Genomic DNA, 15515 nt, shown 5'->3' with positions numbered 1-15515 from the left:
CTGCTGAAGGGGGAGATGTGTTTAAACTTGATGGGTCACCTCTGCCTTCGGTCCCAGCATTCGGTTCCCATCTCCATCACCTGGCAAGGTCAGACAGATAGACCTCTTAACTCCTAGAACTGGATGGGTGGGCTTCTGGGGGGCTTTACTGCCTAGAAAAAGGGGTTTCCGTGTGCGGGGGGAGGTGAGGGAGTGGAAAGAGGGAGGTGGAGGTAGAGAAGAGGGACCACCAGGGCCCCGGAGAGGTCTAGTTGTGCCAGATTCTGAGCCGTGAGAGGTGCCTGTCCTAACTCAATAGATGTAAATCAAGCTTCTGAATCTCACACTGGAGGACTGAGATCTGTGTTTTGTTCCGTCTGTTTAGCCTGAGCTGTGTGTGTGTCAGAAATGATTCTGGTGGGCAGCTTCCTTGGATCATCGGGTGCCTTATGGTGCCGATGAAATGAGAGAGAGGTGGGGAAGACGTGTGAGATGATGCGTGGGTTTTAGGGTCAGTGTGAGCTGCAGAGGTGCTGCAGTGCTGATGGAAACGTATGCCAAGAACGTGTTAGCATTACTTGCATAAAGCAGACCACTTGGTACCCAGGTACCATTTGTCTCTCACCAATGTTCTCCAGAGAGGAAAGGTCATAAGGGAAAAGTATAATTACTGCATGTCTGACCCACACTCAGTTTACATTATTCTTGACCACTTTTTTCCACCCAAAGTATTTTTTACCCACCATGTGAACACCTTATATTTTGGCCGGATGAATGAACCCCTTTAGAGAATTGTTGTCCGCAAGGATGGCTGACTCATGACTATACTTTGACATCCTTGCTGACTTGCTTCATAAAAATATAAAGTCCAAAAGTACAGTGCTGGGCCAGCTAAGCAGTAGCACATTGTTTTTGTCTTTGGAAAACAGTGTATTTGAGCATTACCTATTTGTTTTGAAAATTGCATTTATAGCCCAAAAGTTTTCTGTAGCTAGATTGAGTTGGCAGAAAATATATATATTTAGCATGCTCCCCACCTGTAATGCAATCGGGATGCCTATTTTTACTCATAGTCTGAGCAACTTAAAACCTCCTCAATAATGAAGGTGGGATCAAGTTCTCCTCTGTAACTGAGGATAATGCTATTTGAGGGTTGACCCTGGGTGATTGATATAGTCCTGGATTGAGCTCAGTCTCTGTTCAAAAGTCCTGACTTGGTTGTATCACATGCAAGCCTACATTTATGCATGGTTATAAAATGTGCATGAAAAATACGAACAGAATCTTTCTATCTGGATTTCTTAAGGCAGAAAATAAAGATGTAGTGCTGCATATTTGGCAATAGAACAGATTTCATTCTGGTGAGAGCAATTGATCTTGGGTTCCTGTAGAATGAGTGTTAGTGATGGTGACAACAGCTGTGTGATGTAAAAGAGTGAAAAGAGGTCCAGCTTTGTAGAGGAGACCTGAGTTTGAATTCTGATTCTAACCTGTTATTAACTGTACACCATGATTTAGCCTCTTTGAGCCTTGGTTTATCATTTGTAAAATGGGGACAGTAATACCTGCCTGGTATGAGGATTAGCGTGTAGGTGCTCAATATTATTCTTAATATTTCTTGCCACTATCCACCTTTACTGGTTATTGGAGGAATATAAGTGTGTTTTCCCAAGGTCCTCTCAAATTTGTGTGTATACTCAAACCGTGACGGCCAGGAAAGGACCTAACAGCTTACCTTGAGGTACCCTGGTCCTGCTGGAGGTGGTGTTCCCAAGGTGGGTACTGTCCTTGAGTCTGCTGTCCCCTAGGGACCTTGGCTAGCCAGCAGTGGAGCTTGGGCAAAAGGACAAAGGAACTGTTTCCTCCAGGAGGAATGGAGCCTAAATGCCAAAGGCCTCGAGGGGTCCCTGTTCAGAGAAACCCGTTTCAGGAAAGGCTTCATGGCAAGGAAGATTTCGTTGTAGGGCGAGGCTGCTGCTGTCCCTCCTGGGGTCTGTCTCTCTGATACTGGTTTTTCCTCCAACAATGTGTGTCTGCCCCTCGTGCTTTTGTCCTGCATGCCCTGTGGGTGGGTGCTTGCTTCGGGCCAGGCTTTCCTGCAGCTCTGTCATCACGAGGACCCTGTGAGATGAGAACCATTACCGTCCTTCTTATACGGATGAGCAAACTGAGGCTCACAGCGGTTAGGTCTCAGGCCCAAGGTCCAACGTGGGCACCTGGCCCTCCACCATGATGGGAGGGCCTCACAGATGAACTGATGGCACAGAAAGGGGGAGCAGTACAGCCACGGTCACCCTGACCTCCAGGCCCACAGTCTGGTGCTCTGTTCTCACACTGAGGTGACAGTGCCCCACTGTGGGGTGGCGAGAAGAGGGGGAATAAGCAGGGGTTAGGGCCAGTTGGGCAGAATCACAACGGGGAGGAGTTAGGGTCAGGTGGCTTCCCTTCTTGGCCCAACACATCATCCTGTCCCCACCTGGGGAGGGGGCTGTGACCTCAGCAGCAGGGGCAGCAGCCACAGCAGTACACAGAGCTGGAAGGGGGACAAGGGCCATTGGAGATCAACGAGGCCAACCTCTCATGATATGAATGAAGATCCTGAGGCCCAGAGAGGAAATGACTCATCCATGGAGGTGTGGGGGTGGGGTGGGGATGGGAGCCCCTCCTTGGACTGCTCCACAGTGTCTCCCTGGGGAGCCTGGATGTTGCTGGTGGCTCTGTCAGAAAGGACTTCCTAAGTCCAGGGACCTCCATGGATCCTAGAGATGCCACTGAGCTGGACAGCTCCCGCCACGCCCAACCCCGGGCAGCTCCATGTGGCCCCTGCTAGTACACCGTTGTCATTTGCAGACTGCGTTGATTTCCATTTCCCCTGGAGCGATAAGATAATTTAAAGGTTATTCAGTTGAGTTTGTAGTTCCCTTGACTTGAAACCTTCCTCCAAAAACGCCTGCTGCTAACAGCCTGGGTACCAGGCACTGATATAAAAAGATGTGCTCGTTGCCCATAAACTTGAATTATTTACAAAGCGTGTGTGATCTCTTATAGCTGCTTTGTGCGCGCACACTCCCGCCTCAGTGGTTACTTGATGAGTGTACCCGTGAGCTTGCTTTTTAATTGAACGGCATTTCATGATGCTAAACCCTGCACCGTTCCTGCAGGCACGCTCCTTCCCCTAGGCTGCTGCGTTCAGTTACCGGCCCCTGGCCTCGTATGTCTCCCACCCGGAACCCCAGCGCCTCCACTCCTTCCTCTCCTCGCCACCTGAGCCCATGCCCTGTCCATTTTCTGGGTTCTATCGCGGCCCTCAGGCCACGCTGCCACTGCCCTGATTCCCTCCCTCATTATCGACTGACCCTCTGCGATGTCCGTCCACCTGGGCACCTCCCTGCATGGGGCCCCTTTTGGACTTACCCCTGTGTGCCTCGGGCAGATTCATCTCTCAGGAACGCGGATTCTGCTGCTGTCACTGCTCTCCTAATGAACCTTCCCTGTCCTTCCGCTGCCTCCGGGGTGAGCACAGATGGGAGGCCTTTCTGCACACCGGCCCAGCTCCCTACGCTGCAAACAGAGCCAAGGCTTCTCGTGCCGCAGCAGCTGGCTCTGCCCCCTCTCCCTCCTGCCTGGATGTGTCCCTTCCCTTCCCCCACCTCCGGAGCTACCTCCTCCAAGCCGCCTTCCTCCCCTGAGCTTTCTTCCCCTCGGAGACCCAGAGCGCACTTGCCCGGTCATTCATTCACAAGGTCAGGTACAATGCGGGGCACCGCTAATGCCAAAGTGAGCCTTGTGGGTTGAACTCTGTTCCCCCAAAAGACATGTCGAAGTCCTAACCCCCCTGTCGCTGTGACTGTGACTTTATCTGGAAAGAGTCTTTGCAGATGTAATCAAGTTAAGATGCGGTCATTTGGGTGAGCCCTAATCCAATATGAGTGATGTCCTCCTAGGAAGAGGGAAATTTGGACTCAGACACACAGAGGAGAATGCCACTTGAAAACAGAGAGGGGAAGGCCATGCGAAGTCGGAGGCAGAGGTTAGAGTTATGCGGCTGCAAACCGAGGAACACCTGTGTCTACCAGAAGCTGGATGAGGCAGGGAAGGATCATGCCCTAGAACATTCGGAGGGAGCCTGGACCTGCTAACACCTTGATTTTTGACTTCTAGCCTCCAGAACTGTGAGAGGATGAATTTCTGTTGTTCTAAGCCGCCCAGTTTTTGGCAGCCCTAGGAAGTGAATACAGTGACTAAGACCCCTTCCCAGCCCTCCACGTGCTGGCCGTTTTGCTGGGAGGCAGACTCTCCAGCAGACCTTATGAGTCAGGGGGATAAGTGCAGTGGGAGAGACACGTGGTAGAGAACTCCGAAGAAGGACCCCTCCTCCAAGCAGCCTTCCAGCCCCTTGCTGGGGTGGCACCTGTCCAGGAAGGCTCCCTGGAGGAGGAGGGAGGAGAGGCTCACACCCAGTGTTCCGAGAGGAGCAGAGTCAGCCAAGGGAAAGCAAGACAAGTGTGGGGAGTGCTGAGGCCCACAAGGCCTGGGTCCTGGTCAGCTGTGGTTTGTAAAGGTGTTTGAACTTGAACTTGCTACTGTCAGTACCAGGGAGCCATGGAAGGGCAATGACGGGGAACAGATGGTATTTTCAGTAAATTGTCCCTGTGGTGTCATAGAGGATGGACCTGAAGGGGTAAACATGGAAGCTAAGACCTCAGGAGTGAGTGAGGGGTGTGGCTGGTTGCGGTGGAGAAGGGAGTATGGATTTGCAAATGATTTGGAAGGACTTGGGGACTCATTGCACGTGGGGGCTCAAGGAGAGGGAGAAACCACAGGAGCCGACCCTTAGGTCTCCAGCCTGTGCCTGGAGACAGGAAGAATCGTCTGGGGAGGGAAAAGTTGTCATGAGGGAGCAGAGGAGAGATGCTGGGCTCAGGTGGGAACAGGTAGAGTGGAGGGGACATCCAGGAGACAATGGAGGTGTGGAGCTTAGAGGGGAGGACTGTCCTGGTGCTAGACGGGGACACAGGAACAGGGAGATAGGACACAGAGCTGTGTGCGTGGACACCAGCACTTGGGCCCCAGCATGGAATGGGAACGAGGACTGACTCCTGCCTGAGAGTGGGGACAGACAAGGTTGGAGGACAGTGAGTGTACGTCAAGAGGACCAGGACGCAGGGAGTTTCAAAGAGGGGTGGCCGGTGTGGCTCAGGGTGGGCCCTCCAAAAGGCATCTGCCAGGGCCACTGGATTCAGGGATGGCTCTTCTGAGCAGCAGTGCGCCTGTCGTTTCTTGCCTTTCCCTGGGTCTTCTGTCAACATTTGCCTACAACAGCCTCTCTGCATTTCTCGCACCTCTCCAGACACTCTCTGGACCGTGCTGCCCAGAGCAGGCCTGGTGAGGTGAACACAGGTGGCTGCCTGGACACCTGCGTGGGTGGCCTCTCCTGGGCCACATCCCTGAGCAGCCACAGTCATTGATCTCAAGGTCACTGGTGTTCACGGCCACGAGCTTCCACCAGCAGCCTGGCGGCAGAGGGTGAGACGAGACCTGCAGCCTGGCTGGATGACAGGGGCTGTCCCTGGACCCCTGCCTCCCACACCTGGTTGCAGCTGTGTCCGTTCTTTACAGGGCCCGTCACCATGGGCGGCTCTGCTCCTCCGCCTCATGGGGATCGTGCCACGGGTGCGCCACATGATCCAGCCCCTCTCTGATTGCTGCCTGCCAGGTCGGTCCCTGTGTGCTGATGTGGTGGCTTCTCTGATGTGACTTCTGGTCCCTCCTGCCCAAAAACTCGCCTGCTGTGCAGCCTCCTTTATGCCTGACCTTCCACCATTAGAGAGTCACTCATAGCGCATCGCACGTTTCAACACAAGCAGGAATTGATTCTGGCACATTCTTCCCAGTCGTAATTTATTGAGGGATTACTTTTCGTTAGGAAATACAAAATTGCAAAATATTTAACTAATTCTAAGATATACAACATAAAATTTAGTCGTCCTTCATGACCTCCCTTCCTCTCACTCCCCTCCCAAGAGATATACACACCAATTTGTTAAGAGTGGCACTTTTCTAGATCTTTCCCCAGGCATTTACAAAGCCATGTAAGTACACACACACCCACGCACACATGCATACATATATGTAAATTAGATCGTATTGTGCATATTGATAAGGAGCGTGCTTTTTTCCTTACCAATATATTTTGGAGATCTCTTCGTGTTGATGCAAATGTAACTATGTCATTTTTGAAGAATAGCATAGAATTCCGTAGTGTATCATAATATATTTAATCATTTCCTTTCTGGGTGGACAATGAGGTTCTCCACTTATTACTACTCTTGCAGAGAGTGTAGTAGTGAACCTTCTTCTCCACACATCTTTGTGCATGTGTGAGTTTTCCCATAGCATGGACTGCTAGGAGTGGAATCGCTACGTTACAAGGGCATGCACGTGATAAATAGCAACAGATCAAATTGTCAGCCAAAAAGAATGTGTAAATTTCTATGTTCCAACAGCCTGGATTGGCCACAGAGGCCACCCCATCATTCTCTTTGCTCTTCGTTACTCTGATGGGTGAATGAAAAGGCATTTTCTTGCTCTCTTTTGCATTTCTCTTATTACCACTGAGACTGCATGTCCTTTGGTCTGTTTGTTGACCAATCATATGTATTTTGTGACTTGTATATTCATATCCGTTGCCATGTGACTCTGGATATTTGTGGATTTAATTGTTGATGTATAGAAGCTCATTCTAGTTACGGTTATTTCTCCTTTGTCGGTCATATATTTTGCAAGTATTTTCTCCTTGTTGCTTATCTTTTAACTGTTAATAGTGGCTGTGGTGCTATGGAATTTCTAAATGTTTACATTGTCAGATCTGTCAATCAGAGGCTTATTTTTTAGTAGTGGGGGGGGGGAAATGGAGCTTGGAGGCTTAAAATGTTGCATTCTTGACCCTTCTATGTTCTTTGCTTGCTCTTTGACTTTGAACAAAACCCCTTAACTTTAGTGAACTTCACTTTTGCCAGTTATTTATAGGCATGCTGTCTGTCCAGCCCAGCCTCCCCCCAGCTGCTACAAGGATCACAGGAGAGGCTGTCTTTGATGGGGCTTTTGTGGTCATTCTGAGCTTCACAGTTCGTCTAATTCCTTGATGGACATTGAGGCTGACTCTGCTAGCACAGGTCTTGTGTGGCGCGGTGGTTTTCAGGACACCTGGTGCCCTGTCCCTTACATGGCTTACTCTTCCCAGATGTGCTTTGAGGACCTGCCCGTGCTGGGGATGCCAGCCTCACAGCTCTGCATAAGGAAGCGTATCAGCCAGCTCAGGCTGCCATAGCAAAATACCACAGCCTGGGTGGCTTACACAACAGAAATTTATTCCTTTATAGATAAATTTATTTCTCTGTAACAATACATTTATTGATACATTTATTCTGGAGGCCAGAAGTCCAAGATCAAGGTGTCAGCAGATTTGGTTTCTTCTGGAGCCTCGTTGGCTCGCAGACAGCCACTTCCTTGTATGTCGTCACATGGCCCCTTCTTCTATATGTTGTTTGTCTGTGTCCCACTCTCCTCTTCCTGTGAGGACACCAGTCATACTGATTAGGGCCCACCTATGTGATTTCATTGTATGGTAATGACCTCATTAAAGGCCCTGTCTCCACAAACAGTTACCTTGTGAGGTACTGGGGGATTAGACGTCAACATGTGAATTTTGGGGGGACATAATTCCAACCCATAAAAGGAGATAGCACCGCGTCTGGATGAGACTCGGGGAAGCGAGGCTCAGAGAGGCTCCTGCGCTTGCTTCACGTCACCCAGTGAGCAGGTTACAGATCTGAGCTCAGACTCATGCCTGTGACTCCAAAGCCCAGGCCTCCCCAAGCCTGACCGATAGTAAAACTCTTTGGGCTCCACTGCCCGAACGTCCTGCTCACTGGTCACTGACCCATGTCCCTGCCATCCCATGGCCTCATAACTCACGCTTCCTGAGCACACACCTACTCCCTGCAGACCCTTCTGCACCTCCTATGTCCCCTTGGGAAAGGGTTTCAAATAATAATGCAGTTAATTGAAGGTTCCTTGTTACATTTCTGCGGTTGCTGCGGGAAAGATTGCACAGTAAGATAAAGAGTATTTGGAATACAGGAAATTCCCCAGTAATCTCACATCCTTACAAAGGTCTTTTTTATTTTTGCATGTTACCCTCCCTTCACCACCCCTGCACACACCCCTGTATTTCTCATCTTTGGAAACATATTGCAACAAAGCACTTCATGCTCTTGCCTTTTCTGCCCCACATTATAGCTGACAGTTTCCCTGTCTTTATGATGATGATTTTAGTGGCTGCATAATAGTCCACTGAGTTGCTGTGCTCTATGTTCGGAATCACCCTTCACTGTTGAGCATTTGAGTTCCTATTGTGCTATTGCAGATTATGATGCAATGAATGTCTTTGTACAGAAATCCTTTTGCTTCTCTTAAATTATTTCCTGAGGGAAAGGACTCGGATTCCTGAGCTAAGGGCGGCAGCAGCATCATAGCTCCTTGACGAGCTGTAATGTCACTTTATGGAATGAGCATCCCGATGTTCCATGCCACCAGCAACAAGTGAGCGTGCCAGCTTCACTGTTGACATTAGGTGTTAATGATTTAGTGCACTTTTTTTTTTTTTTTTTTGAGACAGAGTCTTACTCTGTTGTCCGGGCTAGAGTGCTGTGGTGTCAGCCTAGCTCACAGCAACCTCAAACTCCTGGGCTCAAGCGATCCTCCTGCCTCAGCCTCCCGAGTAGCTGGGACCACAGGCATGTGCCACCATGCCCGGCTAATTTTTCTATGTATATTTTTAGCTGTCCATATAATTTCTTTCTATTTTTAGTAGAGACGAGGTCTCGCTCTTGCTCAGGCTGGTCTCGAACTCCTGAGCTCAAACGATCCACCCGCCTCGGCCTCCCAGAGTGCTAGGATTACAGGCGTGAGCCACCGCACCCGGCCACTTTTGACAATTTTAATATGAGGATACTATCGAGACTGCTTTAATTTGTGTTGCTTTAACAACCGACAGAGAACAAGGAACATTCTGCAATACATTTGTATTTTCAATTCCTCTTTTTGTCACTTTCTTTTAAAAAAACAAAGAAAAAGAATTGAAGACTAAACAAATGAACAATTATCCCTTGGGAATTCTGGCCCTTTGATTGTCTTGATGGATTTGTTGGTGCAAGTAATGTTTAGAGTTCAGCGAGCAGAAGGCCTTTTGGTTAATAACTGACAAAAGCAATCAAACGGGGACTGAGAAGAAGCCAGTCTCCTCAGAGCTGCGTGGTGGGACTGACCCCAAATGTCCACCCAGGTCCCCCAGGCGACCTGGCCCCCAGGCAGGCTGCCCTTTCCAAATGCATGTGCAGGAATGCCAGCGCGGCCCCTCGCTGGCTCCAGGACAAAGTGTGTCCCCACTGCGCTTCTACTGCCCCGCAAAGCAAAGCGCACGTGTGGACAGGCGCCACCCCTACTTTTTTTCCTTTTATCAAACTGATCTGAATCGTACGCTCTCCCCTCATTCCATTTCTCTGCTCTAACATAATCAACGATAAATTGAATTTTTTCCCTTGGAAGTTTATTTTAATTGCCTGGCAACGCATTGTCATAAATTGCTCTTGAATTAATTCTTTGGCTTCGGTGCAGAATCATTTATTAATGAGGATGGCAGTCAGCATCTAAGCGTGGCTATTTTTAGAACACTGCTGCTTTAAAGGGCTTCATTCTTGAGACATCCCCACAAGGACCGTGTATGTTTGACAGCCCCTTGGAGAACTTGATTCTGCAGACAAACACGGAGAAGGTCACTGCGTGTCCCCTGTGGGCTCATCAATGATGAGACCAGGCCCTTAGGGGAAGCCAATGATCCCCAAGTCCCACAGCGGTTGAGGGCTTTGGCCAACTCAGGTCAGGAAGCCACCATTGGATCTGGGTCCCATGGGACTCCCAGGCCCGTGCTCGCCTCTGTGCTGTTCAGTGAAAGGTGGGGCAGGTGTGCAGAGGGGACAAGGGACTGTGAGGAGGTGTGCACTAGACATGCTGACTGGAGGGGCAGCGATGGAAGGGAGGCAGGAGGATGGGGCTCTTGATGAGTGCTTAAGTTGCTTTCATCCATCAAGTCATTGATCTATTCATTCCTGTATGCCTACTATGTGCTAGGCCACATTGGAGGCTGAGAATAGTGAGAAAAGGCGACAGTCTCTTCCCTGAGGGAGTTCACAGTCTGCTGCAGGAGACAGGCAAGTAAACAGGAACCTACAGCTGGGCGCACTGGGTCCTGGGAAAGGAAGAAGCTCAAGACACTCCGGAAGCCCAGGCATCAGGAAATTCACCTGTGATCCTATTGTTTTAACACGTCTGTGTATGCATAGTTTTCATACAATTATTAATATATTGCATGATTTGCCTTTCTCCTGCCAGCATTTTTTTAAAGCATGGTGTCTTATTTCTGTGGAGTCATCACCTGTATAAGTCTAAATGGCTCTCTGATAGTCCATGAAGCTCGTGAAATACAGTTGATGAAATCCACCTGCTGTTAGACTCTTAGGTTGCTTGTTTTTGCAGCAGATGGCATTGGATACAGAGTTTCTTTCTTCCTTCCCACTGTTCACTCGTGATGAATCCAGTTCCTCTTACTGGGCTGCAGGGTGTGGATGTGCCGGTGGTTCTCACTGTTCTGCCATGTTGTCCCCAGAGGCCTCACACTAGTTTCTGGAGCTGCTGTCAGTGCCTCAGGGACCTGTTTCTCTGCTGCCTCCAGCCCTGGAACACACACACGCGCCGATATGTATATATGAATTTCAGTTGAGTGGGGGCGTGTGCCATGTTACTGAGCAAAGCAGGGAACGCAGCAGGGAAGAGCGCCGGAGTCTGACACACACTGAACAGGAGCTCTCAGCTGTTGCATTGAGCGTAGACTCCACTGGGCCAGAGTGGGAGCAGAAGGACCTGGGGGGGGGGGGTTGTCAGAGCCCACAGGCAAGATGACCGTGTGGTAGGCCTGGGGGCAGCATGGGGGTGGCGAAGGGTCACGGGACCCTGGCTGTATTCTAGGGGTACAGCCGTCAGGATGTGCTGACCAACGGGAGGTGGATCTAAGAGACAGGAGCCAAGGATGTCTCCAGGGCTTCTGGCCCCAGCAACTGGGAGGATGATGGTGGGGAGGGTTCGGGGCAAGTCCCAGGCGGCCATGCCATGGAGAAGTGTGTTCAGATGTCTGGACAGAGTGGCGTTTGTTAGTAGATGCCTCCTGCCCTGTGGCAGCGGCCTAAGAGAGCCGGGCCCCCTGGGGCCTTGCCTGTTGCCTTCCTCCCAGACGTTGGCCAGGTGGCTGCAGGTGGCTGGACACAGGTGCACCAACTGCCGCAGCGGGGTCAGAAGGTGACCAGGTCTCAGAGGTGACCCCGATTCCCTGGAATCACCATCCCCATTTCCCACGTGCCCCTCGGCTCTCAAGGGCATCGTTCTCTTTGAAATAAAGCTAGGCCCGCCGAGCCCGCTGTTGCAGGGGGCAGCACCTGCGCTCGGATTTAATGTGACGTTAAAATGGGGAGCCCGCCCGGTGCCCCAGATCCCGGGCGCCAACAGGGTCGCACCGGCGAGCAGGTGGCGCGCGCGGGCCCAGGCTTTGCTCCCGGGGGGAGGCGGAGGGGGAGGCCGCGCCACCGCTCGCTCGGCTCCCACGGCGCCGACGGGGTTAACGGGCTCGTGCAGCGGGCGGCGGGCAGCAGTGGTGCATTGTGGTAACGCGGCACCGGGACCCGAGAGTGCCCGTCGCCTCCGCCGGGCGGCCCGCCGAGCTGTGCACACGTCCGTGCGAGCCCCCGGACCCGGCGCCATGTAGCACCCCGCCGCTCGGAGGCCGCCCCGCCGCGGGGATGAAGGGACGCGGCTGCTGGGAGACGGCCTCCGTGCGCTCCTTCTGCAGCTCCGGCTGCCTGAATAAATTTAAAAAGGGTTAGTGCTGCTCGCCTTCCGCCCGCCCGGAGGGAAGCCCGGCTCCCCGCGCATGCACGCCCGGCGCCGGGCTTTGCTGCATGATCAGTGCACGCGAACCTCTGATGTCACTCCTTCGCGGCATGGGGAGCGCGAGGAGCCTCGGGGAACCCCTGTCCCCGCATACAAAGTGCTGTTGTGTGTGTGCACTCCCGACTTGCTTCACGCGCGGGGCATTTTGGAGAGGGGGCTGCGGCTAGAGACAGGTCCGTCTGATTACCCTCTGCAAAAAGGAAACGAAATACAACCTAGAGCCTTCTGGAAAGAAGGGGGAAAGCAGTGGTCAGCGTTTAATTCACCCATCTACCCCTCCTTCCCCAGAGTTGGCCTGCCCTGCCCCCACCCCGCATGCCCCTGGAGCCCCTGCAAGAATTGCTGCTTTGCCCACAAGGACCTCGTCCCGGGGCTACCAGTGGTGCCAGCTTTGTTCAGTGCACAACCCTGCCCAGTGGCCACCCGCCTTTGAGCACGCTCCCCCTCCCTCCATGATGCTGCTGAATGACACCCGTGGGGTGTGCAGGCTTGCAAGCCCAAAGGGCCTTTTCTAGCACGGGGCAGGGGGAGGGGGGAACTTCAGATGTCTTAAATTGAAGCCTTGCAAACTCTCTAAGCTCTTGCCTGCAATTCCTGATGCTTGAGACCTTCTTTATTGGAGATTTTGCATGAGTGAAACTCGCTGTGTTTACCTTGATGACTGTTTCTGTTATAACGTGAAATTCTGGGAGAAATTAGGGTTCTTTAACCTTGTAGACCTAAAAGACACAGAGGCAGTTAATTTCACTTAACAGGAATTTACTAGAAACAGCTGCTTTTGGAAATTAACCCTACAATTTGTAATAAACCTTGTAATTAACTTTGCCTGCTGACTGGTTATGCTAATAGCTATCTAAAGCCGGTTTCCATTCCAGCGTCCTCCAAAGTTGCAGGCTCCAAGCCTCAGCCTAGGACTCACATTTAGCTATATGAACTCTTCTGAAAAGACCACACAAGGCTTAGGGTAAGCATTTGAAATTTATTTCATTAGGAGCTGATACTACGGCTCTATCTTAAGGATCCTTTAAAGAAACTTGCAAGTAAATTTTGTCCAACGTGTGTTTTTCTGGTTTTAGAGGATTGGTCGTAATTTCCAGTTTTTATTTTGGATATAGTGTCATTTCTAAAGCAGTTATGTTCTTCATGCAAAGTTTAAATGATGTTTCTGTCATTAATTTGGATGGATTTATTCTGGGGGAGAATTTTGGAGTTAGTTAAAGATAAGAGAAGAAAATACATATCAGATGTTAAATTGCTTTTCTTCTGTTGGCCTGCCCAGTGAGTTTATTGGTTGCCGTTGTCTGGAAGATTTGCTGCTAACAGGGAAGCATCCGGCCTGATGTCTGCTAGCATTCTGCTGGGTTGTGGGAGGAATGCTCACCTTTGTCCAGAAGCTCAGGTGTGACCAGAGCAGCGTGACCTCTCTGATGGCCAGACCTCCTCCAGGCCAGCCTTCATCTTACCCTGCTGCCAGTGTCCTGCTCTGCCCAGTGGGGCTGGGGAGGAGGCGGTTCGGGGGTGTGTTGGTGGGCATGGTGCTTACAACAGGGCCCGGAGCAGAGCTTGCTGCACGGGTGGGAGGCGGCCAGCACAGCGGTCAAGAGCAGCCAGGACTCAGCCTCCTTGACAGAGGCCCTGGGGGCAAACAGGAGAGTATGTCCCTCGGGTGCCCCGTGTGAAGGTCGGCTTAGGAAGGCCAGAACGGTGTTCTCAAGGGAAGCTGGAAATCTCCCAGTTTTTAGATGATGGCCAAAAAACATACAGCTGGGGCTGCAGGGGCCTGGTTAGCTGTCAGCTTCGGGAGGTGGGAGCCTCCTGGACCCTCACACGGTGTGGGCATGGGGCTGTCGTCCCCGGTGAGCAGACGGGGTAAGTCTGGCCTCCTCTGTTAGACACACTGAAGGGTATTCTGGTGAGGCGGCACTGCAGACTAGTTCCCCTTAGGCAAGTGTTTCAGTGAAACTGTACCCGCCCCTGAGCCCACCTTTGTGCAAGTTAAAGGGGCAGCTGGGCTTGCTGTCTGCCCGGGGCTGAGGTCCGGGCGGTGACCATTGCAGTGGCAGGACAGTGTCTGGGCTCGTGGAAGGTCATCACATGGGCTGTCACTCTAGGGGTCCCGTGGTGTAGCCAGGCCACCAGGAGACCTGGGTTCTTGTCCTCACTCTGAAGCTGGGCGGTGTGACCCAGGGCAGGTCCCTGCCCTGTGAGCCTCAGTTGCGCTCACCCTTGTAAACGAGGAGGAGAGTGGGTTGAAAGAGGTTCCAGGCCTCCACGCTGCTTCCAGTCTTGAGCATGTGACAAGGAGCCCTGGGGGACCACTGACAGGCGATGGCACATTCAAACCACAGCCACGCCGCTTGCTTGAACTTCAGCCAGTGCCTGGCCTTTTGGAGGCTCAGTGTCCTCATCTGCAAGATGGCATTAAACCCGCTTACCTGGCCAGGTTGCTGGGAGGTTGAAATGAGATTCTACGTACCTACACCTACCAACCCGTCAGTTGGTCTATTTATCTGTGTCTCTGTCTCTGTGCTTCAGACAGGGCCTGGTGAGCCACAAAGGGGGAACGTCCATTTGGGGTCCCTAGTGAGTGCCAGCTTCAGCCCTTGGCAGCTCACCCCTTTGCTGTGCACATATGTGTGTGAGCAGATTCATGCTGGGTTCGTGTATCTTTCTGGTTGGAACGTAAATTGCTGGAAGAGTCAAGAGTAAGAACCCCGTACCCTGGCGTGGTGGGCTCACCAGAGGTCAGGGCCAGGTGGCCGTGGGCGGGCCCTGCCCATGGTACTGCCGAGGTTGTCACTTTCTCATCTGTGGCCTCAGAGTGCACCTGCTTGCCCATGAGCCAACCTCCGTCTTCTTACCCCAGCTCTCATTTGCCCAGCGGAGAGAGCTGAACTGAACTTAGCAAATGACCGGGTGACGTGTCACAGAAACAGAAGGGGATCAGGGCAGTGGCAGCCAACGTGGGCCTTCAAGGGCAAGCATACCAGGTCAGGCAGGGTAGGTGTCTTTGCACAGGCCCCCAGCAAACTCAGTGGCAAGCGTGTGCCCGCCTCTGCATGTGGCTATGATGTGAGCACCATGTACTAGAATATTCTGAAGGCCTGTTGTTTTGATGAGGTGTGCTGCATCTTTGAGGGCTAGGACAGGTACTCAGAGCAGGAGCCTCATGGAACCCCAGCTGAGAATTGACATGGGACATGGGGTCCTTCAAAAAGTCACAAGTGGGGTCTTTCGGGGGATGGCTCGCCACAGCGCCTGCTCTGGTGTTCCCTGCATGTGGCTTCAGCTCGGGGCCTTGGCAGGGAGGACTAAGGCCTGAGGCAGGGACTGGCTCTCTGCTCTAGTCACCGTCCCTGCATCTGCAGCGTGGCCTCCCAGTGCCTAGGGATTAACATCTGCCACCTCCGCGGGCCTGGCCTCACAGCCTGCCCAGTCCAGCCCCGCTCTGCTCTGTCCCCTGGGCCCAATGTCCC

The 15515-nt window shown here is 52.0% G+C and overlaps 1 protein-coding gene across 2 annotated transcripts in view; it reads left to right on the top strand.

The window, feature by feature from the left end:
* Nucleotides 1-15515, top strand: part of OSBP2 (oxysterol binding protein 2) — a 143404-nt gene that overhangs the window by 63745 nt on the left and 64144 nt on the right. The window contains exon 1 of one of the 2 annotated variants that reach the window (XM_069497021.1): nt 11889-11967. The exons of the other annotated variant lie outside the window; for it this stretch is intronic. Coding sequence (XP_069353122.1) covers nt 11889-11967 — 79 coding nt within the window. Of the gene's footprint in view, nt 1-11888; nt 11968-15515 lie in introns of those variants that run through there. 2 annotated transcript variants of the gene reach the window in all.

This window comes from Eulemur rufifrons, chromosome 21 (genome assembly GCF_041146395.1).
Source record: "Eulemur rufifrons isolate Redbay chromosome 21, OSU_ERuf_1, whole genome shotgun sequence".
NCBI classification, from domain to species: Eukaryota; Metazoa; Chordata; class Mammalia; order Primates; family Lemuridae; genus Eulemur; species Eulemur rufifrons.
Note: the sequence above shows the minus strand (reverse complement) of the source record. Positions and strands in the feature narration are given on the sequence as shown.